Source organism: Camelus bactrianus, chromosome 32 (assembly GCF_048773025.1).
Source record: "Camelus bactrianus isolate YW-2024 breed Bactrian camel chromosome 32, ASM4877302v1, whole genome shotgun sequence".
Taxonomy (NCBI): domain Eukaryota; kingdom Metazoa; phylum Chordata; class Mammalia; order Artiodactyla; family Camelidae; genus Camelus; species Camelus bactrianus.
Window position 1 is genome coordinate 21,478,981 of NC_133570.1, and position 23,949 is coordinate 21,502,929.

Sequence of the window (23,949 nt, forward strand, 5' to 3'; positions counted from 1 at the left end):
CGGACTTATGCAGCTCTGCAATGACATGTCTGGGCACCTCTCTCCTCCCACAGTGAAGGTGACAGGAAACATGCACCTTGCATCATTCCCTTGGGAGGGTAAGTGCTTCATCTTCCCAGGAGTCTTGGGTCTCAAACGGGCCACTCTTTTCAGGTCTTCATCAGCAGTGTGATGGTTAGTGGTCCATGTCTACCTGCCTAAGGTAAGAGATGCTCATGTTGCTGCAAAAACACCATTTCTTGATGTGTCTTTGAGTCTGTTTCCAGAGGAGATTAGCACTGGAATCCATTTCTTAGTCAAGAAGATTACTGGTGCCAGTGGCGGTGGGCAGGGTCCCTGAGTGGAGGGTCTGAATAGAACAAAAAGGTGGGGTTAGGGGCGTGTGCCCCCTACATGTCATCAGAAAAGTCGTCTTCTCCTGACCTGGGACACTGGCACTGCTGGGTCGTCAGCTGTTGAACTCAGACCTGGACTTACATCACTGGCCCCCGAGTCACAGGACTCTGGACTCAAACTGAATTAAATCACTGCCTTTCATGGTTCTCCAGCCCTCTGCATGGGGGCCATCCCCTCCCAAAGGCAAGGTTACAATCAAAGCCAGCAGAGTCCCAGCGGCCATCAGAACAGTCTGCCGGGCACAGATCAGTGACCCTGGCTTGGTGATCGGGGTATTCCTAGGGGTGAAATAGGCAGGAAGCGGGCTAAACACTTACTTGGGCTTATAAGAAAAACACGTATAGGTCCAGTGAGCAAAAGTTTAACTCAGATCACAAAAAGAGGGTCACAGCCCCTCAGTCAGTGGATTCCCAGGCTGGAGCCAGTTTACAGACCCAGACCCCCATGAAGGAAAGGGAGGCTCCGTCCCCTGGAGGGGGAGCTCCGGTGCATCACTGAGAATTCATACTGTTGATCTTTCTCCCGGGCTTCCCCAAGGCACCAATAGCCTTTATCGGGGTAACTGTGCTTTGGGGAAAAGGAAATAATCAGACTTTTCAAGGACTACTGGACCCCGGTTATGAACTGACATTGGTTTTGGGAACACCAAACCTCACCGTGGCCCTCCAACGAGTCGGGGTTTCTGGAGATCAGCTGAACAGTGAATGGTGTTTTATCTCAGGTCTGTCTCAAGGTGGCTCGAGTAGGTCCCTGAATCCATCCTGTGGTCATTTCTCCAGTTCCAGAGTATAATTACCGTGTGGCCTGAGCTGCCCGCCATGAACTGGGTGCCATCTGAACCACAGAACTCTAGGACCAGGTTCCCCTGTCAAAGAGCGCAGCACAAGTGAGCAGCCGCGTCACCGCAGCCCCGCTCGGGGCGTCCTCCAGGGACACGGTGAGAGGACACCCTCCGTGGGCAGCACTTCCGGCAGCGCACCTGGTTGCACTTTTTGGAAGGAGAAATGGCCAAGCATGCGATTATACATCTATTAATTGGTTTGGCTGGATGATCAGGAACTTGGAAGAAACATGATAGGAAATTTGGTCAAAAAATTTAATTGGGGAAAGATACGTGGATAGAACGCTCCCAGTGGGCAAAACAAAAAAAGTGAAGATATTTGTGTCCAGTGTGAGCAGCCTCGAACGGGTGACCTGAGTGGAGGAGGGACTTTTGTAATAAAGGGCCAGGATGACTCACTCTGCAGGTCCCAGGCAGCATCTTTCCCAGCCCCCTCTGTCTTCATCCCACGGCCTCATGAACAGGTGTCAATGGCGACCGGGCCAGAAATTAGGCAAGGACTCAGCATTGAGTGGCCACCACAAACCAAGGTCAACCAGGCAGTCCAAACAGGTCTTCTAATAGCCCAGAACCTTCGGGAATGAAACCATGAGTCACCACCCCCCACCCCAAGGTCAAGAACCATGATGAGCTGAGACGCTTGTGGAAGGCAAAGGAAACAGAGCCTGAGCAGCAGAAGGAGGGGGCTGTGGATCCCAGCTGTGCCTGTGGGACCGGCCACGGATGTGAGGGCTGCAGATGTCAGGAGTGTCCCCTATTTACTTTGTCATGAGTGTGTGTGTATGTCTGTCTGTGTGTATGTGTCTGTGTGTCTGTGTGTGTGTGTGTCTATGTGTGTGTCTGTGTGTATATACACATATTAAGCAAGTAGCTTTGTTTTCCTTCCTCTCTCATCTACTTATCATGTGACTGGAACTCACCAGCACTTCTCAGGGAGTCCCTGGGCTCCATTCAGGTTTCAAATACCCTGAGGCAAATAATGTCCAGAGATTTATTGATGCCTCAGCTGCCTAAATCCCTGCAGCTGGCTGACACATGTTACAATGTGAGGGCCACAAGCTAATCACATCAAAACGTCTGAAATACCCACCCCAGCCCCGTGGAGGAGGGTCACACTCCCCACTCTGTCTTCCCTCGGTCACTATCCCAAGGATTGGGATAAAACATACTAAACAGACATCCAGCCCAGAACAAGGAGTCCCAGGTCCACATAAATGACCAGATCTGGGGGTGAATCAAAAAGGGAGTTTCCAAATGACCACACGCTTTCCCTTTATATCAGAATGTGCCAGAACACATGGACAGTATTTGATAGCGAGCTACTGGCTTGACTCGAGGACTTCTAAGATCCGGTAGAGCATAAACTTGAGATATTTCACTTAGAGGTTTTCAAGAAAGGATCCAGGGAGTCGGAGGCCCAAACCTGAGTTTTTCAGGCCTGAAGTCTCTTTGGAGAAAGGAGGTGAGCGAGAAGCAGGTGGCGCTGTAGGACCATGTCTGTATTTCTGGGGGCCTGGCCCAGCTGTGAATCTTTTCAACTGACACAGTTTGCATTTCCCATCTGTGTCACCGTGAGAAGCGGTGTGCTGTCCGGGCAAGGTCGGCCTGTACTGTGGACCCCGCAGCCAACCTTCAAATAAAACCAATTTAAATAACAGTTTCAGACAATCAACCGTAAAGAAGACAACATTAAATTTTAAAAAATATTCAGTTAATGAAAAATAGAGATAAAGCAAAGCAGCAATGAGGAAGACATGGGACAAAAAGTAAAGAAGAAGCAAGATGAGACATTTTCACAGAAATGTATTATGAATCCCGACAAAGGCAAGTGGGGAAAATCCCACAATTAAAAGGCAGACACGGGCAGATTGAATTTTACAGCAAGACCCGTGGAAATGGCCCTGCACGGCCAGAGCGGCCTCCCAGCCCACAGACCCTCTGGCTCTAACCCAGGACACAGCCCCTTGCCCTCCCCCACGGGCAGGCTGAAGGGGGCTCCTTATGATGATCGAGGGTCTCCCTTCTGCACCGGGACCCTCCGTAACCCCTGACATCATTCATTGGTCTCCATTTCCAAAATTTCTGCAGATACTTGACATAGAACCATAGGAAATGGATGAAACCACAGAGGGAAAAGAAAACCATTAGAAATGATGGATAGAAGGAAAAACATACAATCACATAGCACGTCGCCCTGGGATTAGCGTTGCTCACTCTGCATAATCCCCTGTAGATGCACCCAAATTGCCCTGTGTACTCGGCATCCGGTCCTTTTCATGGCAGAGTACTGGTCCATGGTTCCGGTCCAGACGTCTAGGACGCAGTCAGTCACCCACTGAAGGACGTCGGCACTGCTCTCAGCTGGGGCTGTTCCGCACTTGGGAACTCTGGACGATTGTGTCTACTTCCCCTGTGACCTTATGTTCTCACTTCTCTGAAATATATGCTCAGGTGTGCATGGCTGGGGTCTTTGGTGACCTCAAGTTTAACTCTTTAAGAAGCTGCCAACTCTTTTGCAGACATTCTCCACCAGATCCCACTTCTCTTAGTCACACATGTGCCACCCAGCTTCTCCACATCTTTGCCAACATGTGGGGCTGTCTGGATTTTTATTATATAGCCCCTATGATAGGCGAGAAGTGCTGCCTCACTGTGGTTTCATCTGCATTCCCCTCCTGGCTGATAAGGGAGGGCTGTTCACGTGCTCATTGCCGCCCATCTGCGCTCTTCCACAAAATATTTGTTCTAGCCCACTGGCCATCCTCTAAGTAAGTTCTTCTTGTCATTTCTTTTTTCTTTTTACTCTTTAGAGTTCAGCCTGTTTAGATACACCCTGAATTCATCATTCATAGGTTATATGATTTGCAAATATTTTCTTTCTACCTGTTATTTGGGTTTTTTTCATCCCCATTACATAGTTTGCAAGCAAAAGATATTGATACTATTGGCGTTCAAAGTTTTGATACTTCTTTTTGAATCACGTATATGGCATCCCCAATATTTGCTTAATCCTAGAGCCAAATGGTTTGCCAGTCTTTCTTCTAAAATTAATTGATGTATTTGAAAAGACTTCCTCTGAGGTACATGAGCAATTTCACTGGGTCTGATGATGGGACTCTGGCCTCTCACAGCAGCGTGGTGACTGCTGTCCCCACAGCACCCACTATAAGCACTGCCCAGCCCACACTGTCATGCCTCAGCAATTCCCCCAGGCCCAGAGGGGAAGCCCAGGCGCAGACTGAGGTGGCAGTGCGCTTGCTGGGAGCAGGGGGCAGCACTTCCTCACTCAGCACCAGAGTCTCTTCTGGGACCTGGGCCCTGGCCTGGGAGTGGGGCCCCCACTGAAATCCTCCATTGAGCCCAGCTGCTCTCTGCTCAGGAGGGAGCCGGTCACCAAGGTCACAGGGCCAGGAAGTAGATTTGCATGAGGATGACCCCTCTGAAGATAAGAGAGTCCCCAAGACCCCACCCCCAGTTGTGGACTCAGAGGCAGAGCTCAGGGCGCCTCCACCATGGCCTGGACCCCCCTCCTGCTGCCCCTCCTCTCTCTCTGCACAGGTGCTGCCCATAGGGCTCTGCCCTCGGTGTAATCAGGGCTCAGCCTGGCCCTGAACATCAGCTCAGCACAGGGGATGCTGCGGGGTGCGTGGTCCAAGGGAATGAGACCCTGGTCCCCACCCTAACTTTCCTCTCCTCTCCTGCAGGTTATGTGGCCCCTTCTGCACTGACTCAGCCCTCCACGGCGTCCATGTCCTTAGGACAGACGGCCAAGATCACCTGCCAAGGAGGCAGCTTACGAAGCTATTATGCTCACTGGTACCAGCAGAAGCCAGGCCTGGCCCCTGTGCTGGTCATCTACAAAGATAGCAACCGGCCCTCAGGGATCCCTGAGCGGTTCTCTGGCTCCAGATCGGGGGGCACAGCCACCCTGACCATCAGCAGGACCCAGGCCGAGGACGAGGCCGACTATTACTGTCTCTCAGCAGACAGCAGTGATTATAATGCTCACAGTGACACAGGCAGATGGGGAAGTAGGACATAAAACACCCTGCATCTCTGTCACCCTCTCCTCTAGTCCCTGGAGGCCTGTGGCCAAAGCAGTGACAGTTCTGGCCCAGTTCCCCCAGATCTGAGCTCCCAGGCTGCCCTCCCCTCCACCCTCCAGGCTGCTCTACACGCGGTGGATCAGTGGTGGATTTCTGGCTGGCAGGATGTTGCTGTCATGGTGTTTTTGTGCCTAAGTTATGTGTGGGGGGAGGAGGGCCTGGGTGGAGTCAGACAGGGACATCCAGCGATGCAGGAGGACCCTACATCACAAGGGAGTCTGAGCTCTCAGTGAAATGGGTTTATGGTCATGTCTCTGGATGGAAGCATTTCCCCTTAAGAACTAAGAGCCCAGACCAGCAAGTAGGAGGTCAGGGGACAGGGAGCAAATGTGTTGAGCAGGTCCCAGGGATGATATGGGTGGAGCCCTTCCTACCCCCTCACCTTGAATCCTGGCCCCGTGAATCCTGGCGATGGGAGAGGCATCGTACATTGTGCACAGATTTAGAGCATATCTCGCACCTGGACGGCTTTACCATCCCCCACAAGTGTTGGCACTTGCCTGGCAAAGTGACTGGCTCTTCCATCGGCTGTTGGTCCATCACTAAGGCAGCAGCCTCGGGATGTTGGGGAAAGTGGTAGGACCGGTGAAGCCCGTGAGCCTGGGCCCACAGCAGCCCCTCTTTTGATGTGGAATGAGTTCACGGTCAGAAGCCCCATGAGGAAACAGAATTCTATGAGTCTGAGGATAACAGTTTGGCCAGAAGCATTGCAGACAAAGAAGGCAACTCCCAGTCTGCATGAAAGATCTGTCAGTAAGAGCAGAGCTCCCCCCTCCATGCTGGAAAAGGTCTGATGTCATCCACTGAGCACCGGGTCCCTGGCAGATTCCCGAGGGAAGGGTGTCCCACGGGAGCTGTGCTGGTCTGTGCTGCTGGCAAGCTGGTGACGGAAATGGCTGTGGGCAGGTCGGCTGTAGACACTGGAGCCATCCTGACTAGCCTGTGGCTGATCCTCCCCTTCCCATGGGGTCACCGGGTCATAGCGACCACCCGGCGATGGTTGGAGAGGGAGGCAGACTGCTATCCACAGAGCAGGACCTCCTGTCCACCTGGTTATTAACACCACTTCCTTTTCAGGACACACGGTGCTAAGCATTTTCATGGGACACAAATAAATGAATCTCCAGGTCCCTCTGTGGGGGTTCATACTTGTGTCTTTTCCATGTATTCCTGCCACGTCTCTGACGGTCCAGTGAAAGTCTGAGTCTCAGCCCATAAATTAGCACACAGCCCCCTCCAGCCACCTCTGTGTTCAGGCTAATGGACCAGGTACCCTGCTCCAGTGGTCACTCATCAATCCAGGAGAATTCTCCTCCACTGCTGCCCTTCAGGGATGTCCCCGATAGGGGCGGAAGGACCAAGATGGCTAACTCTCAGGGGTGTCTTCATATCATCCAGAAACCTCTCCAAACCAGCCCCAAGGGTTTCCCTCTGCGACACTGGTCATAGGCATCTCCCCACGAGGCAGAGGTGGGGGTTGCTGGAGAACAGACATTGCAGCAGGACTTGGGCTCAGGGGTGTTTGGGCCACCTCCTCAGGCAGCTCCCCGGGGCTTCAGTACCTGGGCGTGGGCCCGACCTCGTATCAACCTCCTCTACGTCAGGACAGAGAGCTACTGCACATGCCCACCCATCACCGGGCTGCTCAGGCCTTGCCTGGTCCCCGTAGGTGGCTCTGGTCCCAGGGGAATTAGGGACTCACAGTCACAATACAGTTTCCACTAGGGCTCAGTAGCTGCAACAGTCTTTCTCAGATGAGCTCTCTGTTGACACAGATGAATGACAACCACTAGGCTGCCCCTGTCTTTCAGTTCCAGGGACACCAGGATCATCGGCCAACACCAACGCTCTGTCACATGATCCAATACTCCGTTGGGCCCGTGGGACTTTGTGGACCACACCCACCTCCACATTGGTGGCAAAACAGAAGTACTTGTCTCCTGCCAAACCAAGGATCCCGTCGCACACAGTCTTGGTACCAGGGGCCAGCACTGGGGTAAGGGCAGTCCTGGAAGAGAGAGACCTGAGAATAGCCATCGTCTGGCTTTCAGGTGAACAGAGATCATGAGACACGGGTAGAAGGTTGGGGGGACTCTCTGCTCTGTCCCAGAACCAGGAGCGTCCACTAGGCTGCCCCACCGTCTAGAAGGAAACTTGACGGCCAGGGCAGTGTCTTGTCCACACTGATTTTCAGGAACGATTATCAGCCAGAACAAAGTGCTTCTGAAGGAACGTTGGCTGGGTGGGTGTCCTCCTGCCTCCGACTCTGGCACAGTAGCCACTTCTGCGCTTGTTTGGCTTTGGACCAACAGCCAGAACCACCAAGAGTCAGTCCGTAACTCCTGTGTCCCCCAGGACCAAGCCCAGAACCACACGCATAAACATCCCGTGACCCCAGAGATCTGTGCAATGATGGTTCTGGGATCCAGCCATCTCCCCCTGCAAATGAGCCTGCTCATATTTTCATAGTGAGTTGGAGCCCCTCGTGCCTGGTCTGAGGCAGGCAGTGGCCAAGCAGAGACGCGCACATCATGCCCTGGGGCCCGCCATCCCTGCTCTGGGAGTCACACCTGAGCAGTGGTTCTGAATCTGCACCAGGACAGAGGACGCCCTGAGCCTCCAGCAATATGCGGAACACCCACTAGGGGGCAGCAGAGTCACATGGCAAATTCACCTGGAGTGGGCGTGTCCTGTGCATCAGGGGATCCACATGCAGGAGAGTATGTAACCACGACCTCACACTCGAAGACAGGTGTCCTTCTACAGTGTCACCTTCACTATCAAATACACATTTTCTGTCTCCGAATGTCCCAATCCTGCTCTCGCAGGTGGTGCCTCTTTCCTGACCCAAAACCCACCTCCAGTCCACGTACACCCTGCTGAAAAGCCATCACTGTCCACAAACATCCGTCCTCCCTGTGATCTCACATCCCCTCCTCCCCTGCGCTCGGAGCCCCGGTCCCCCAGACACAGCTGCTCCTGCTCCCCCACCATCCCCAACCTGTCCCTCCACTCACCCCTCACAGAGAAGAGGGAGGGGACCAGTATTTCCCCACTTCCCGATTCCCTGGACCTGACACACAGCAGTCACTCAACAAACTCTTCTGGACTTAAATCATAATTATGTTTATGACAATTATTTTCCACATGAAGGCATGTTGATTGTGATAAACATTCGCTGGCAGAGCTGTTAAGCCCTGAGCCCCCGCTCACTCTCCTACAGAGCAAACAGTTCTTTCAGCTCCCGGTCAGTTCCTGCCCCGGATGCAAAATGGGGACACTGAGGACGGCATGCAGCCTGCCCCAGCAGCTCACAGCCAAGGGCACACACAGACCATGACGGCTCTGGAACACTCCACGTACTTTGTCAAAGAACGAATTTTACTCCCTCTCTGGAGCCCAGGAGCTGTGATCAGGGGTAGGACCGTGCACCTGACAGCATCAGAGTGTCACCTACAGATAGGTTGAAAAAGAACAGATTCATCTCTGGCCTCTCAGTGGCCATGCCGGCCAGGAGTGACATCAATGCACAGTGTGGGTTGGACATGTCCCCAGACTCTGGGACCAGCAGGCAGAGGAGGAGCCCCTGGGCTGAGGGCGCAGTCTCAGGGCCTGCCACTCCCTCTCTGGGTCCCTGGGGACTGAGCCCTTCTCTGAAATCACAGAGCCCCTCAGGCCGCCCCCTGGATGCTGGCTGCTTTGCACACCCAGTAGCTCTCTCTCCAGCAAGGGGATAAGAGAGGCCTGGGGGGAAACCTGCCCAGCCTCGCCCTCGGGGAGCAGAATCGGGGCATCTCCACCATGGCCTGGTTGCCCCTCCTCCTCAGCCTCCTGGCTCACTGGACAGGTGCTGACCCCAGGATCACATCCACACCCGCCCAGGGCTGGGGACAAGCCTGGCTCTGACTGAGCTCAGAAGGGAGCTGCCAGTGGGGGCAGGTGGCTGGTGGTCCTGCTGCAGGATGAGGGGCTGGAGGGGATGACATCCCACACTGTGCTCAGTGCTGTGTGGGCCCTGAGGGGCTGCACCTGCCAGAGGAAGGGGGCAGGTTTCTCATTTGTTCAGGGGCACCATTCCACCACTCAAGCCCATGGGGTCACTGGGGGTGAGACTGATGGGAGGGGCCTGTGTGGGCCCAGGGAATCCCTGGGGCTCAATGCAGGTCAGCTGCTGGGGTCTCCTGGGAAAAGCTCCTTCATCTTCAGCCCAGGTATCCTTTCTCTCCTGCAGGCTCTGTGGCCTCCTACGAACTGACTCAGTCACCCTCAGTGTCAGTGGCACTGAGACAGACGGCCAAGATCACCTGTGGCGGGGACAACATTGGAAGTAAAAGTGTTCACTGGTACCAGCAGAAGCCGGGCCAGGCCCCTGTGCTGGTCATCTATGATGATAACAGTCGGCCCTCAGGGATCCCTGAGCGGTTCTCAGGCTCTAACTCCGGGAACACGGCCACCCTGACCATCAGCGGGGCCCAGGCCGAGGACGAGGCCGACTACTACTGTCAGGTGTGGGACAGCAGTAGTGCTAATGCTCACAGTGACACAGGCAGATGGGGAAGTGGGACACAAACTTCCCTGCCTGGACTGGTGCTCACCCCAGTCCCCTTTGAGCAGTGGGAGGTCAGGCTGCAGCCCAGGCATCCTCTCGGGTCCTGGCCCCGCTCCTCCAGGGCCGAGGTTTATCCTGATAAAAAGGGAGAAGGTAGCTGTTCTGGGCTTCAAAGGCTGCAGTCAGGATTGGGAGGAAAGGAAAGGTTTAGGATCATGATGTGTGACTGTGGCCCCAGATGTGATCACACGTCTGCGGGAGAGGGGGGCTATGTGACATGGCGGGGTTCTGGGGGAATCCTTCTCCTCTGGGAGGAACCTGCTGGATTAGGCCTGCGACGAGGTCCTGTGCTTTCCTGCATGAAGAGTCCCCACTTCCTGGGGGCTGCCTGAGGCCCGGAGAGGACTGAGCCCCAGCCCCTGACCCCAGGGCCCTCCTCCCCTGAGATGTAGCACAAATTACACAGACAGGGCAGACCCGCCCTGGGCTCCTCCTGCAGAACTTCTCCTGGACACACAGTCCTCCTGTTGGACCCCAGGACCAGAGCCCCCAAAACTACTGTCTGATGGGTACAGACGTTCTGTGTAGGGAGATATAGATCATATTATCCAGGCTTCTCCAAGACACACAGCCAATTGGGTACAGAGATGGATTAGGAGGAATTGGTTGACAAGGTTCTGGAGGCTGAGAAGTCCTAAGAGGCACCGTCAAAGGGGGAACCCCCGAGGGCCTGTGTGTGATTCCTCCCCAAGGCCTGAGATCCAGGGAGGCTGACATGCCTCTCGTCCAGGGCAGGAGGGCGACGTCCCAGGGACCCCCAGGAGGAGATGTTCTGCCCCCTCCGCCCTTTGCTCTTGCCAGGACCCCAGGGATGGGATGGAGCCCACCCATATGGGGAGGGCCACCTGCTTCTCTGAGCCCTAGGGTCCGAAGGCTAATGCTCTCCTAAAACACCCCCAACGCCCCATGAAATGAGTACCACTGGGACCTGCTTGTCCAGCCAAGTGGACGCACGAATTTAACCATCACGGTGGTTAGTGATACATTGCATGGATGGGTATTTTACTATAGTTTTTTTTTAATTGCTGAGTCTGAAAATAAAGTACAGGAAATGATTTTGAAGTCCTTTCACCAACAAACAGAAAGAACGGGGCAGGGATCACCATTCACCCTCTCCCTGGACAAAACATGGGGGGTCACTGGTGCCCCATACAGTCTCTCTCTCTCTCCATATTCTACATATTTCAGAACCAACACTCATGTGTCCAGTTCAGCACCACCACATCTCCCCAGAAACCCAGAACGTCTGTGGCAGCTAATTACCTGTGTTAGCGAATGAGACCCTCAGGCTCCCCCCTCACACGTGGTCAGCAATTCTCTCCAGTCCAGCTTCATCAGCTCTGAATCCTTGTAACTCGAGGCAGTAGAGCTTCTGCAAAAGGTCCACAGAGAGGAGTGTGCTCGCTGTGCGCAGCCAGACAATTTCTACGGATTGTAAGAAGTGCGCGTGGGGCCCTTCACAATTGCTTCAAAAAAACCCTAGACAGTAACTACAGTCCTGTTAAGAAGTCAGAACTCTAATAAAGATGACAGAAAGGTTAATTTTTAAAAAGCCGGTCTCAATGTGCAGTTGGTAAACATGTAGGCCCTATAAACCCCTGAAGGCTCATCTGTCCCCGTAACAATGGCCATGAGACACCCGTCACTCCCACTCACCTAGGACAGTGATGACCAAGCAGTCCTGCCCAGCAGAGCCAGCAGGATCCAGGCCAGACCTCTGCGTGGCCAAATCAGCCTCCCACCCCAACAGATGCTCATCTCTAACCTGGGACACAGCCCCGCTGAACTCCCCAAGCCAGGATGTGGTGGGGACAGCAGTGAGCCCCGGGGACCCAGGCATGCAACCCAGCCTGGCCCTCACGGCTCCTGCGTCCTGGTCAGGTACTGCCCCAGAGGACCATGGTCTGACCCCTGGCCTCCATCCTGGGCTCACCTCACTTTTCTCTATTAATCTGGGGACTTCCTCTCTTTGGGTCTTGGCATTACCAGCTGTTAAGCCTTTGTTCCAAGTTAAATTATAAAAAGGCACCCAGAATGCATTAAAACCAAACAGAAAATTGGCAAGGATCCCAGTGAGTCATGAGGTCCTGGAGTTCCCTGTCCTTCTGCAGGAATCCTAGAAAGGGCTTCAGCCATTGGTATGATTTCCAGATGGATTCCCAGTGGAATAAGCAGGAGACACCCTGTGTCCTCAAAAAGGCAGATGATGCTGAGCTAGACATTCACTCCCCAAGAGCCGTGAGAGGGGGGAGATGACATGGAAACCACAGGAGGAGAGATGAGGATGGTGATGGTGACGAGGATGGTGATGGTGATTGTGATGAGGAAGAGGACAGTGATGAGGATGGTGATAATGATGCCATGAGGCACAAATGAACTCAAGTACCAGAAACAGCATCACACAACTGCCCTCCTGGGTTGGGCATAGTATCCGTCCTGGTTCGTTGCCACAAGGAGCCCTGGGTCCCCAGGGAGTTACACACGTTGATATGGACACTGATACTTTCCAGACAAGCTGCAGTTCATCTCGCACCCTCCACTCTAGTAACAAAAGCAAAGAATCACGAAAGGAATTTCAACCCAGAGACAAGGTTATGGGAACCACGCCTGCACCCCGTAGGTGACATCTCTGTGCTGAGCTGGACAGGGCTGGGGTCACAGATGGCCCAGAGGCAGGTCTGGAATCCCTGCTTCACACCCTCTTAGGTGACAGGTATTCAGGGTGACCTGCAGGAAAGGAGTTCCTGGTCTGGCTCCCCTCCTCCAGCAGGGGGCAGCAGAGGCAGCAGGCGCATCAGAACTGAGGCTGGGGCCGCCCAGGTGGAGCCTCAGGGGAATCAGCACTGGGGGTACACTGGGGCCTGAGGGTCAGGCCTGGCAGGAAGTTGGGACTGACCACCTCATCCCCTGACAGCACAGGGACCATGTTGGAGGTTCAAATGCACAGTGCCCCCCAGGACACTGAGGGGACAGGGCACAGGGCATGCCTCCCCTCCCACCAGGATCCTTCCAGGCTGACAGCCCCATTGAGCCAGCCCAGCAGAGTTCACAGGCCGGGATGGTTGGGACAGCGGTCACGTGGTGAGACACAGGAAGGGCATTGTGATCACGGCCCCGGGAAGCCAGGTCTCATTTAGGAACATGAGAAGACTGGGAGGAGGCTGAGTGAGTTGCCCTGGCTGAAGGATTGGTCACAAGCCCCAGGAAGGGGGTAAATTTGCATAAACACAAACCTTCCTGCCCCAAAGCTCTGAGGGAATAAGAGGGACTTTGACGAGCCCTGCCCTGCTGCGGGGTCTCAGAAGCAGAGCTCAGGGCACCTCCATCATGGCCTGGACCCCCCTGCTGCTCCCCCTCCTCTCTCTCTGCACAGGTCCTGCCCCCAGGGTTCTGACCCCAGGGTACCCAGGGAACAGCCAGGCCTTCAACATCAGCTCAGCAAGGGGAAGCTGCGGGGTGCTTGGTCCTAGGGAATGAGACCCTGGTCCCCACCCTCACTCTCCTCTCCTCTCCTGCAGGTTATGTGGCCTCTTCTGCACTGACTCAGCCCTCCACGGTGTCCGTGTCCTTGGGACAGACGGCCAGGATCACCTGTCAAGGAGGTAACTTCGGAAGCAGTTATGCTTTCTGGTACCAGCAGAAGCCAGGCCAGGCCCCTGTGATGGTCATCTACAGAGATAGCAACCGGCCCTCAGGGATCCCTGAGCGGTTCTCTGGCTCCAGTTCTGGGGACACAGCCACCCTGACCATCAGCGGAGCCCAGGCTGAGGACGAGGCCGACTATTACTGTCACTCAGCAGATAGCAGTGGTAATGCTCACAGTGGCACAGGCAGATGGGAAAGTGGGCACAAAACCCCTCCATCTCTGTCACCCTCTCCTCCAGCCCCAGGAGGCCTGTGGACAAAGCAGTGACAGGTCTGGACCAGTTCCCCCACATCTGAGCTCCCAGGCTGCCCTCCCCCCACCCTCCAGGCAGCTCCGCACACAGTGGATCAGGGGTGAAACATGGCCTGGCTGGACCAGTGTGTCCTGGGGTTGGCTGAACAGGATATGAATAGGGGACAGAGGTTCTGAATGGAAGAACAAGCAGAGGGACACATCTTACCAGGTTAATTACCTCAACATTTCCTTAAGTGGTCAGCGGATTATCCAGCATTCGACCCCAGAATCTGTCCACTCAACTAAGCCATTGAATAGCCAGCACCTTTCATACACACTCGGTCCACTGAGTCCAAGGGGGGCGGCTCTGTTGACTAGTTACCCTGATCCTTGTCCCTGAAGTGATCGGGGTGGGGTGGGATTTTAGGGCTGGATCCTGAACCTCAGCGGGGACCCCACTGACAGAGGGCTGACAGGGAGAGTCCAGGAGCTGCCTGTGGCCTGGATGAGGCCACGAGGGCAGGAGGGGAGGGGTGGCTGGTCTCCCAGGGAAGGATGGGTGCTGGTGTAGGGGAGCAGGAGTAGAAAGGATCCTGAGGTTCAGTCCGGCAGGGACCTCTGTCACCTGACTCTGGCTCCACTCTCAGGGGACACAGGGCCATCCCATCCATCCCCCACTCCAGGAAAGGGCTGTTCTCTCCAAGGGTTTGCAGTGACTTTGTCCCAAACATGCCCCTGCAGGTCCCTCTCATGGGGAATGTCCTGCCCCCTTACACTGGAGAGAAGGAGCCAGGAAAGCTGCAGGAACAAACCCACCCCGATGAGGGTCCCAGCATTTTCACACTTTAGGGGTCTCTGCTGCTAAGAAATGGAAGAAAGTCCACCAGAGTATCTGATGGGCAGACAGAGGGACAGACCGCAGGGTATGAGGACAGGGACGGAAAAGGGGGGCCAATGAAGACTATTCCCTCTGTGCTTAGATGGTGACCAGCCAGGGATGGGGCTGCCAGCACAAAGCCTTGGCCAGAGAGGGACGGTCAGGGTGGCCTGCGGGGACAGCCCGATGGCCAGGATCCATCTGTGCCCACACCTGCTAGGTGTGGTGTAAATATTTTTCCCAGGTCTTTTTTATGCCTTTTGTTTGTGAGGTCCTTCACCATAAAGCCGTTTGAATTTTCACACGCCAGTTTGGCTGTTTCTGTGATCCGTGGCAAACAGAGGAAAGGCATCTTTATTTCGATTTTCTTTTCTATTTCATTCAGGTGCTTTCATTGCTCTGCTGTGTGTTTTCTCTCTGCCTGGAGTTTACTTCAGCGTACGCAGGAATATAACCTTATGTATTTTCCACATGGAGAGCCAATCGTCCTGTATTTACTGAATATGAACACAATTTTTATCAAAATTTTAAATCATTGATGTATCACATCCTCCCTTTGGTTCTACTGATCTAATGATCAGTTCCCATGTCTGTTTCACCCTGTTTTAATAATTTTCGCTTGACCGTGTGTTTCAGTACCTGGCAGAGAACGACCCTGTCATTATGACTCAGTCAAAATATCCGCGTTTCTTGTCTGTCATTATTCTCTCTGTTGGACTTTAGAATCGGTTCACTACTTTTTAAAAAATATCCCTTTGGTGCTGTGTTTGTAATTTCATGGATTAGGTGGGCTCCTTTACGTGAACTGATATCTTTGTCTATTGTGTCTGTTACTCAAGGTGCGTTATGTTTTACCCATGTGAGTCTTGCTTGTTTTGTGTTAAGTTTATTCCTAGGGGTTTTAATAGAATTTTCAATGAAGTCGTAAATGTTTCGCCAGTTTCCTATCCTGGATGGTAGCCGCCTGTGTTGGAGGAAACCTGACATTTCCCTATCGTACTCGTACTGTCGTTTTCATTAACGATTGTATTATTTCCAATACTCCTCCAGCTGAGTGTCTTGGGATTATTATTTTTAAGTAGACTAACCCAGCAACTTCAAAGAACAATTTGATCTCATTATTCCTAACATTCATCCCCCCTCATCTCATTCCATCGGTTGAAATCTGTGGACTATCTTGACTAGTGAAAAGTCAGAGTGGGAACCCTGACTTTTAAAGCGGTTCTACCTTTAAGTGGGAATTTTGCTGTAAGTTTTGGGAGACATCCTTCACCACAATGAGGACGTTTCCTTAGATTATCAACTAATGCAAGGCTGGATGTTTGCTTTCTTTAAATCAGGAACAAGGGTGGCATTTATACTGCTGTTCTAGTACATTTTTGTCAAAAAGCTTACATGCTCATCTTAAATACAGCCATGACCAAATCATCCTGCTGCTGAGGTGAAAAGGGCTGGTCTCAGGTTACCTGCCAGCTTAGAAAACTACGTTGGGAGAGAAAATCAGACTTGGCAAAGCCTAACATTCTTGTCATCATAAACTTTAGAGCATGACTGGGGTGTTTCTTTCTTTTCCTTTTTCTAAGTATTTTAGTGATATTTTTGTGTTACGGTTGGACAGCTCGGACAGAGGGTGATTCAGTGAGGGCGAAACATTTGGGGATGGCTCCAGGCCTCCAGATTGGGAAGAGACCTACTGAAGTGAGGACAAGGAGAGGGAACAAGCCTCCCAGGGAAATGTGAGGAGTGAGGAATGTTGAGTTTGCAGTGCCTGTAGGGCATTCAAGCACCGATGCGTTCAGGAGGCAGAATGTGCATAAATCTAGAGCCCAAAAGAGAAGTCAGGGGTGGAAATAGGGATGCAGTACCCCTGAGCAGTTGTCAGAGAGCACAGTGCAGGTCAGAGGCAGAGAAAGTGAGAGAGCACAGGGGACTGGGGAGGGACCTCAGACTTGACTGGGTTGGAGACTTTGGAAGCTTTGACCTGAGAAGTTTCAGGGAGAGATGGGGGTCAGAGGGAGGGGGCTCCTCACACTCTGTCCCAGCACGTGAAACAGTGCCTGGCAGATGGATGCTTGGGAGCCATGCTTGGACAAATGGAAAGATGATGGGTAGATGATGGATAGATAGATGGATGAGAGATGATGGGAGGATGGATGATGGATGGATGATGGATGGATAGATGGATGGATCAAGTGATGATGGATGGATGATGGATGGATGATAGGTAACGGATGTATGATGGATGGATTATAGATCATGGATTGATGATGGATGGGTGATGGAGGGATGGATGTTGGATGATGGGGGGATGATGGATGGAAAGTCAGAAAGACACTGATCTGAGAAATCAAAGAAGGCTTCATGAAACAGGTGGAAATGAACTGTGTGCAGGCCATCCCCACATGGAGCACCAGGAGTCAGGAAGGCACTGGGAGGAAACCACCTGGCTGGACTGTGGGAAATTGTGGGGCAGGAACACTCAGAGGCCCTAAAATGAGGCCAGGAGATGTTGGGCAGGTCCGAGCCAGCTCAGGTCTCTCTCTGCCGCATCCCATGGCCACCTGCTGGCACACGGTCTGCACATTTCTGACCCCCATGCCCTGGCACCTCCAGAGGGGACAGGTTCTTAGAGCGGCCACCTGATTTCCAGGGAACACCGGCGGACTGACAAGCTCCAGAGACAACGCAAACCGGGTTCGGTGAACCTTTAGGTCTACAGACCATCACTGCGGCCCCCTCCACAAAGCAAGTGACCCAAGCTGGCCCAAGACAGGCGCCCTACTCCGTCTGGCCTTCAGGCCAGACTAAGGTGATAACTCGTTTTCCGGTAGAAAACAGGCAGGGGCCTGAGGTGTTCCCCCGGGACTAGCTCAAGATCACCCTGCGGGAAGGCGGAGCTTTCAGGGCTGGAATTAACGTTTTGTGTGGCCGGGCCTCGTCCATCACGCTGTCCCTTTTCAGACTCTGCAGAGAGAGAACTGCTGAGTCAGCAGCTCCCCACCAGGAAGCCACATGGTCCGACAAATCCCGTTTTCTGTTTCCTCCTCGGAAAAGTCTCACGAGATCCTGGGATCGCGAGTGGGGTCACCCAGGGAGGCTAGAAGGGGTTTATTCAAATAGGCTGGAAGAGCATCGGGAGATGGGGAGGGGTGGTGGCTGTAGACACGCCCACGGGACTGCACGGGGTGGGGGATGGGGTGTACAGGTAGAGTTAGGGGATTGGGATGGAATGGAGGTGGGGTATCGGGTCTGGCTGAATGGAGGATGCATGGGATGGGGATGGAGTGGGGAGATGGTTAACGCGCGTGTGAGGGATGGAGATGGAATGAGGGTGGGGGTGGAGCTGACTGGAGGGACGCCATGGCGATGGGGGATGGAATGGAGGATGGGAGTGCATGATGGAGTGGGATGAGGGGCCTCTTGGCCCCAAAGGGTGAGGCGGGGCAGCCTAGAAGTTCCCACCTCCAAATCCCTCCCCACCCCCCACCTCTAGGCCTGTGCTTCAGGCAAACAATTTTCAGTCCATGGGACAAGAGTGCCAGGGCCAGTATCGGCCCCCCTGAGCGAGGGTTCTCGCTCCACCCCCACCACCCTCGTGTAGATGAGATGTCACTCCCCTTGGCCAGTGCAACGCCCTCTACTCTCTGGACTTTACTCACCCTGTGCCTCCTGGGGGAGAGGAGACCCCAGCTGGGGTTGGATTAGAGTCCTCCCTCCAGACCCTGCTTTCCTCTCTCTCTACACCCACCTCCCCCGACGTGTTGGTTTTCCACCTTGTTCAGAAGCCACAAATTCTTACATTTGGTCTGCTCACATCCATCTGTTCTCCACGCTCCCTCTGATGGCCTCAGCTTGCGCTGGTCCTGAGCTCATACTTCTGTACATTCCACTCAGGGACCCCTTCAGACAAAGTCAGGACAGGGCCTTGAAACAAGGGACAATGTGGGCGGGACCTTCTATAAGCTTCCAAAGATGCTTATCCAGGTGGGAGGCACCCAGCACGTAGAACCAGCCCTCACTCGAGCCAGCGGTGCCCCTCAACCCTCGGGATCCTGTGTCCTGGCCACCAGTGGCACCCGGGACCTGGATTCCAGGACCTTGAATGGCCTCTGGCAGATTTTGGTGCCACTGTTCTCCCAGTCCCTCTGAGGTGGGAAGCCTCATAAAAAAGACTGGCAGGACCCCCAGTCGGCGCCACTACTCTCCCGCCCGCACCATCTGGTTCCCTGGGCCAGTGGCTTTATCTCTTTTTGCCTCTGAAACAGCTAACTTCTAGGAAAGTGGAGCTCACTCCTGATTGGTCCATTTCCCTCACTCCTGATTGGTTATTTCTCTCCCTCCTGATTGGTCCATTTCCCTCACTCCTGATTATTTCTTTCCCCCTTGATTGGTCCATTTTTACAAAGCCTGTTCCTAATTAGTCAAATTTGTTACACCTTATTTGCATAGGATCCTTCAAAGTGTAAACTGGCAGCCTATAAAAGCCTGTGTAAACCTACAGACAGGGTCCAGAGCTTGGAGTGTGAACTCCTCTGGGCCCGCTGGTGTAATAAACCTGAGTTCTCCAACTCCCTGAGTGCTGCTTGGTCTCTTGCCCGGATCCAGGTTGCTGTCACAACTGAGCTGTAACACTGAGCGGTAACATTATTTTCTGCAACACCTTTACGGGAGAAAGTCAGGCTTCTGGAGATACAGCGAGAGCCAGATGGGTGGGGACCCTTTTCCTGGGGGTTTGAGAGCCAGCGGAGCCCGTGTCTGTCACTCACACTGACTTGAGGGGCCAAATTTGGGTCGCCCTCACACAGGCCCAGGAGGTAATTTCTGTCCTTGGACTGTGAGACTTTTCCGAAGTGGAGTCTGGCATTGAGTCCTTATCTTCCGAGTGACCCCACATCTTTAACCACGGGCCACAAGAAGGTCGCGGTGGCTGAGTGTGTGGATCTGCCCTGCCCTTACCCTAGATATCCCCATGCCTGTGAACGAAGGACTATAAGGTGTCCTGTTACACATGTGAACAAATGAATGAATGAATGCTTAGGTACATACACATGAGGGCCTTGTGTTGATCTCTCCGACATCGGATTGCCACCTGGAATAGGGCTGATAAAAATCTGACTTTTCTCACCTTGGAAGTGGAGACAGCCTTTCCCTCCAGCCTCTCCCCCACATTCATTCAACAAACATTTGTCCTTGAGAGCCTGCAGATGCCACACTCAAGGAGATACATGCTCAGAAATTTTAGCCTGGAAACAGAAAAAAAAGAACCAGAACTCAAACAACAAGGCTATTGTTTTAAAGTGACAAGTTGTAACTAAGTCTCTGAAGAAAACAGGACAGAGGATGGACTTGAAATGGAAAGCGTATGGGCTTGAAGATTGCTAGTCCCTATTTGGATGATCGCGTTGCTGGGGGTTTTTTCCCTTTTTTTTCTTCTCTCTCTCTTTCTCTTTCTTTCTTCTCCTTGGTCGGGGAGTGGGGATAATTAGGTTTACTTATTTATGTAACGCAGGTACTGGGGATTGAACCCAGGACGTGGTGCGTGCTAAGCATGGGCTCCACCACTGAGCTATAACCCCACACCCAACAAGTGAGCTTCTGATATCTGTTTTATATCTGATTGTGTGGGCAAATTATTCTAGAACAAATCAAATAGGATGGCGCTTCCTGTATTTTGAAGTGCCTGAAAATCGCCCTGTAACAGGAGATCTCAAAGGAGAAATGCTCTGTTTACTGCTCACAAGAAGCACCTGGCATCTTCTAGTATTTTCCCTGGGACCTCGCCCATATGGACCCCAAGCCACTGGCCCCAAATCCAGCACACACCTCCATCTGGTGGGTTTCAGACCTCCTTATTAACTCACAGGCACTTTATTGCTGTTATCCGTCCTCTGATGATTTGCTGGTGATAAGATTATGTTCCCCACTCCGCAGGACGGCTCCTTTCCAGACTTTATTGACTAAGAGAAGTGAACATTTTCATGTGCTGAAGGGCTGATGGAGAGGATGCTGTGATTTGTGGCCTGCATCCCACGAAGGGCATGTCACCCCTGCCACGGGATGTGCAGACAGCCCTGCCTTGCCAGCACCCTCCCCAAGCTGAGCGCCCAGGATGGATCTGCTCCCACCAGGTCACGGCCCTTCCCACGGCAGCCTGAGTGCCGAGATTCGTGGGCACAACAATATACAGGCAAGGATGTGTCACTGCCACATGGATGCACCCTGCAGAGCTGTCCCAGCTCCAGTGGCCACCACCCTCCAGAAGCTGCCATGGGGCAGGCTGGGATTGTCTCACTGCTTCTCCGGGTTCTGAGACGTCCACTGTCCAGTTCTCCTTCCTGTCCTTTCTCCCGTCTCAGGAGTCGGATCTGCACTGCGGTCTGCAGGTTGTCCCTGCTGACCCCTACGCTTTCTCCCTTTATCCTCCCCAGGCCTGGGAAGGATTCTTCAATCTCCTGCATGCCCCTCTCACCTGGTGAACCCCCGTGGAGAGCAAGAATGTCACACCACAGGGCCTCATTCCCTGACCTGCTCCCTCCCATCCCCTGCACTGGAGGTGATGCCAGTGGTGCCTTCTGCCCATCTCAGCATCAGTTTTCAGGGAGACCTGGCCTGTGACACTTGGCAACAAGAATGTGGCCTGGAGACTCTTTGGGCAAACACAGGGGATCAGCTTCCCCAACTGAGCTCTCTCCCTGAGTCACTTAACAAACAACATTATTGAGTGGGCTGTTGGAGTACATTTGTGTGTCTTCAGGAAGATTCAGGAATGTGAAGTATGGAGTTAAAAGAGTTTTAAGCAGAGGGGAAGCCTGTGCAAAGGCACTGAGGCTGAGGGAATATGGCCATTTGAAGGAATAGAGAGAAACCCAGCTGGGGGCTCATCACTGGGATCAGGGGGCAGGAGGAGAGTGGGGAGGTGGGCAGCAGACAGATCACATAAGGACTGGAAGCCAACGTAAAGAGATTGGATATTTTTCTAAATGAAAAGAGAATTTGTTTGAGGCTATTTTTTCATAATTTTTACATGAAATCATTCGTGTTTTAAAGACATGAAGGTGGTTTTGTCTGAATGAACTTTATGGGGGGGAAAAGGAAGCCAGCAGAGCCCGTGGGTCCCATGGTTCTTGTCCGGGCACGTGGTGGGGCTTGGACCAAGCAGAGTGGATAGTGACTGGGGGCTTCAGGATAGAGTTCTCAGACTGGCTGTCTGATTGGAAGTGGGGCATGAAGGAAGGGAAAGAGATGGTGATGACTCCTGGAGGTCTGACTTTTCCTGTGCATTTGTGTTGGATATTTTACCTTTTTTAAAAGAATAGATGTGTTTCTTCAGGGAAACATCAACTTTAATTTGCCCTCAGAGAAGCAGTTGAGAATTGTTTTCTTGTGTATTTTAGATTTCTTTGCTTTGTTTTTCTTGGCTATTAACAGTAGTTTTTGCAAGTGGTCCTTTTCCCACCCCATTGGCGGCATTTGTGGTTCCTGATTTATGGCTCATGTCCTATTGTGTGGGCACATGTATCTAGAAGAGTTTTACATGAGAAAGTGGACTCCTGAGATGGGAGCCCTGGGTTTGCTCCCGGTGCTACCTGAACGTGGGACAGGGGACAGGGTGGCACCTCGTGAATATTAGAGGTTTGCTTCCTGGAAAAAGTTCCTGGACACGTGGATGATTCCTGGGGCTCCTCCATGGCTTTCCCAAGAGAAGACATTGCTGGCCCATATCCCCTTCCTGATGAATTTCTCAGCTATTCCTGCTTAATCGTTCTCTCAAATAACAGACATGATTATCTAAACCGATGTCTACAATAAGAAGCATAAAATTGTTTGAAACAGACTCAAGCAATAGTGATGACTCAAAGTGATCACTTCCCCCAAAGATCTTCCTTTCTCCCTAAACCCAGATGCCAAGTTTCGCACCATTAACCATGGAGTCACTTCTCCTGTGCTCCCAAAATTCACTTGGTATAAATAGCTGCCTCACAGGCATAACCTGGTGCCAGGGCTGCGGCGGGACGGGCTAGGTAGTCCTGGGGTGAGCGTCTGGGCCACCTGGTGTGGCAGGTGACCCACCCCATCCCAGAGTGAGTTCATGGGCAAAGAGAAATGAGCATAGAGGGGAATCTAGCAGTTCAGGGGGCCTGGTACTGAACTGATGGTGAAGGGAGACGAGGGGAGGGCGTCACCTAGTGATTTCCAACCCTGTCTTAGCTCCCTCCCTGGTGCTCGGTTGGCACCACCTGAGGCCACCAGGGGGCGGCAATGGCATGGACTTAGGGACAGTACTTGCTGCTTGTACTGTCCTGTATGAAGTTTCAAGAGCTGCCCCCCACGGTACCCCTCTTACGCCCCACAGCGTTTGTGCCCCAAAAATTCTTCTTCAGAACTGCTAATAAATGGCCCAGGGCTCAGGTTCAGGCTGCACTGGGAAAACACCAGAGAGACAGAGGCTGGAGGGGCGTGAGAACTCTCCTAACAGTAGGTAAGAAGGAATTGAGGTGATGCTGGTCCCCAGCTCTGCTTTGATTCCTGGGAAATAGGGCAATGGGGTCTTGCAGCCACCTGGAACCCTGTCCTCTCCTTTCCCCAGTAGCACGTCCTGGGATTCTACACCCAGGAACCACGATATCCCTCACCAGCAAAGATGGGAAATCCTTGGACTGCATCAATTTCACACATGCTGTCATGGACTCAGTCTGTCCTGACTCCACATGTGATGAAAGAGTTAATTCACTAGAAAGGTCTGCTGTCCAGGGATCGAGAAGAGTCTAGAATCAAGTCCAGGTCAGGGGGTGGGGAAGCAGGGAGAGGAGCAGATTTGCATGGAGGCCCCGCTCTCCTCTGCAGCAGGGGGAGGGGATAAGAGAGGTCTGGGGGACCAGGCCCAGGGATGGAGGATCAGAAGGCAGCACTCTGGGACATCTCCACCATAGCCTGGGCTCTGCTCCTTGTCACCCTCCTCACTCAGGGCACAGATGTGGCTCCCGGGAAGGAACACGGGGACATCTGGCTGATCTTTTGTGTGTCTGTCCTCAGAGTGACATGGGGCCCAGTGCTGAAATGGCTCGAGTGTGTTTTTGTTCTTTTCAGGGTCCTGGGCCCAGTCTGCCCTGACTCAGCCTCCCTCGGTGTCCAGGACTCCAGGACAGACGGTCACCATCTCCTGCGCTGGAACCAGCAACGACGTTGGGAGATATAACTATGTCTCCTGGTACCAACAGCTCCCAGGAACGGCCCCCAAAC

At 53.1% G+C, this 23,949-nt stretch overlaps 1 long non-coding RNA gene and 1 gene segment (V, D, J or C); one reads left to right on the forward strand and one right to left on the reverse strand.

Annotated features, from left to right (window-relative positions):
- Positions 1 to 2,214: 2,214 nt before the first annotated feature.
- On the reverse strand, positions 2,215 to 3,898 carry LOC141575766 (uncharacterized). Its single transcript, XR_012503553.1, has 2 exons — positions 3,413 to 3,898; positions 2,215 to 2,867 (listed from the first exon to the last, which is right to left on the reverse strand). It is a non-coding gene; the product is annotated as an uncharacterized LOC141575766 (long non-coding RNA).
- Positions 3,899 to 9,034: 5,136 nt separating this feature from the next.
- On the forward strand, positions 9,035 to 10,816 carry LOC141575751 (immunoglobulin lambda variable 3-9-like). The segment is given in 3 exon segments: positions 9,035 to 9,190; positions 9,575 to 9,963; positions 10,754 to 10,816. Coding segments are annotated over 3 exon segments (498 nt in total).
- Positions 10,817 to 23,949: the final 13,133 nt, after the last annotated feature.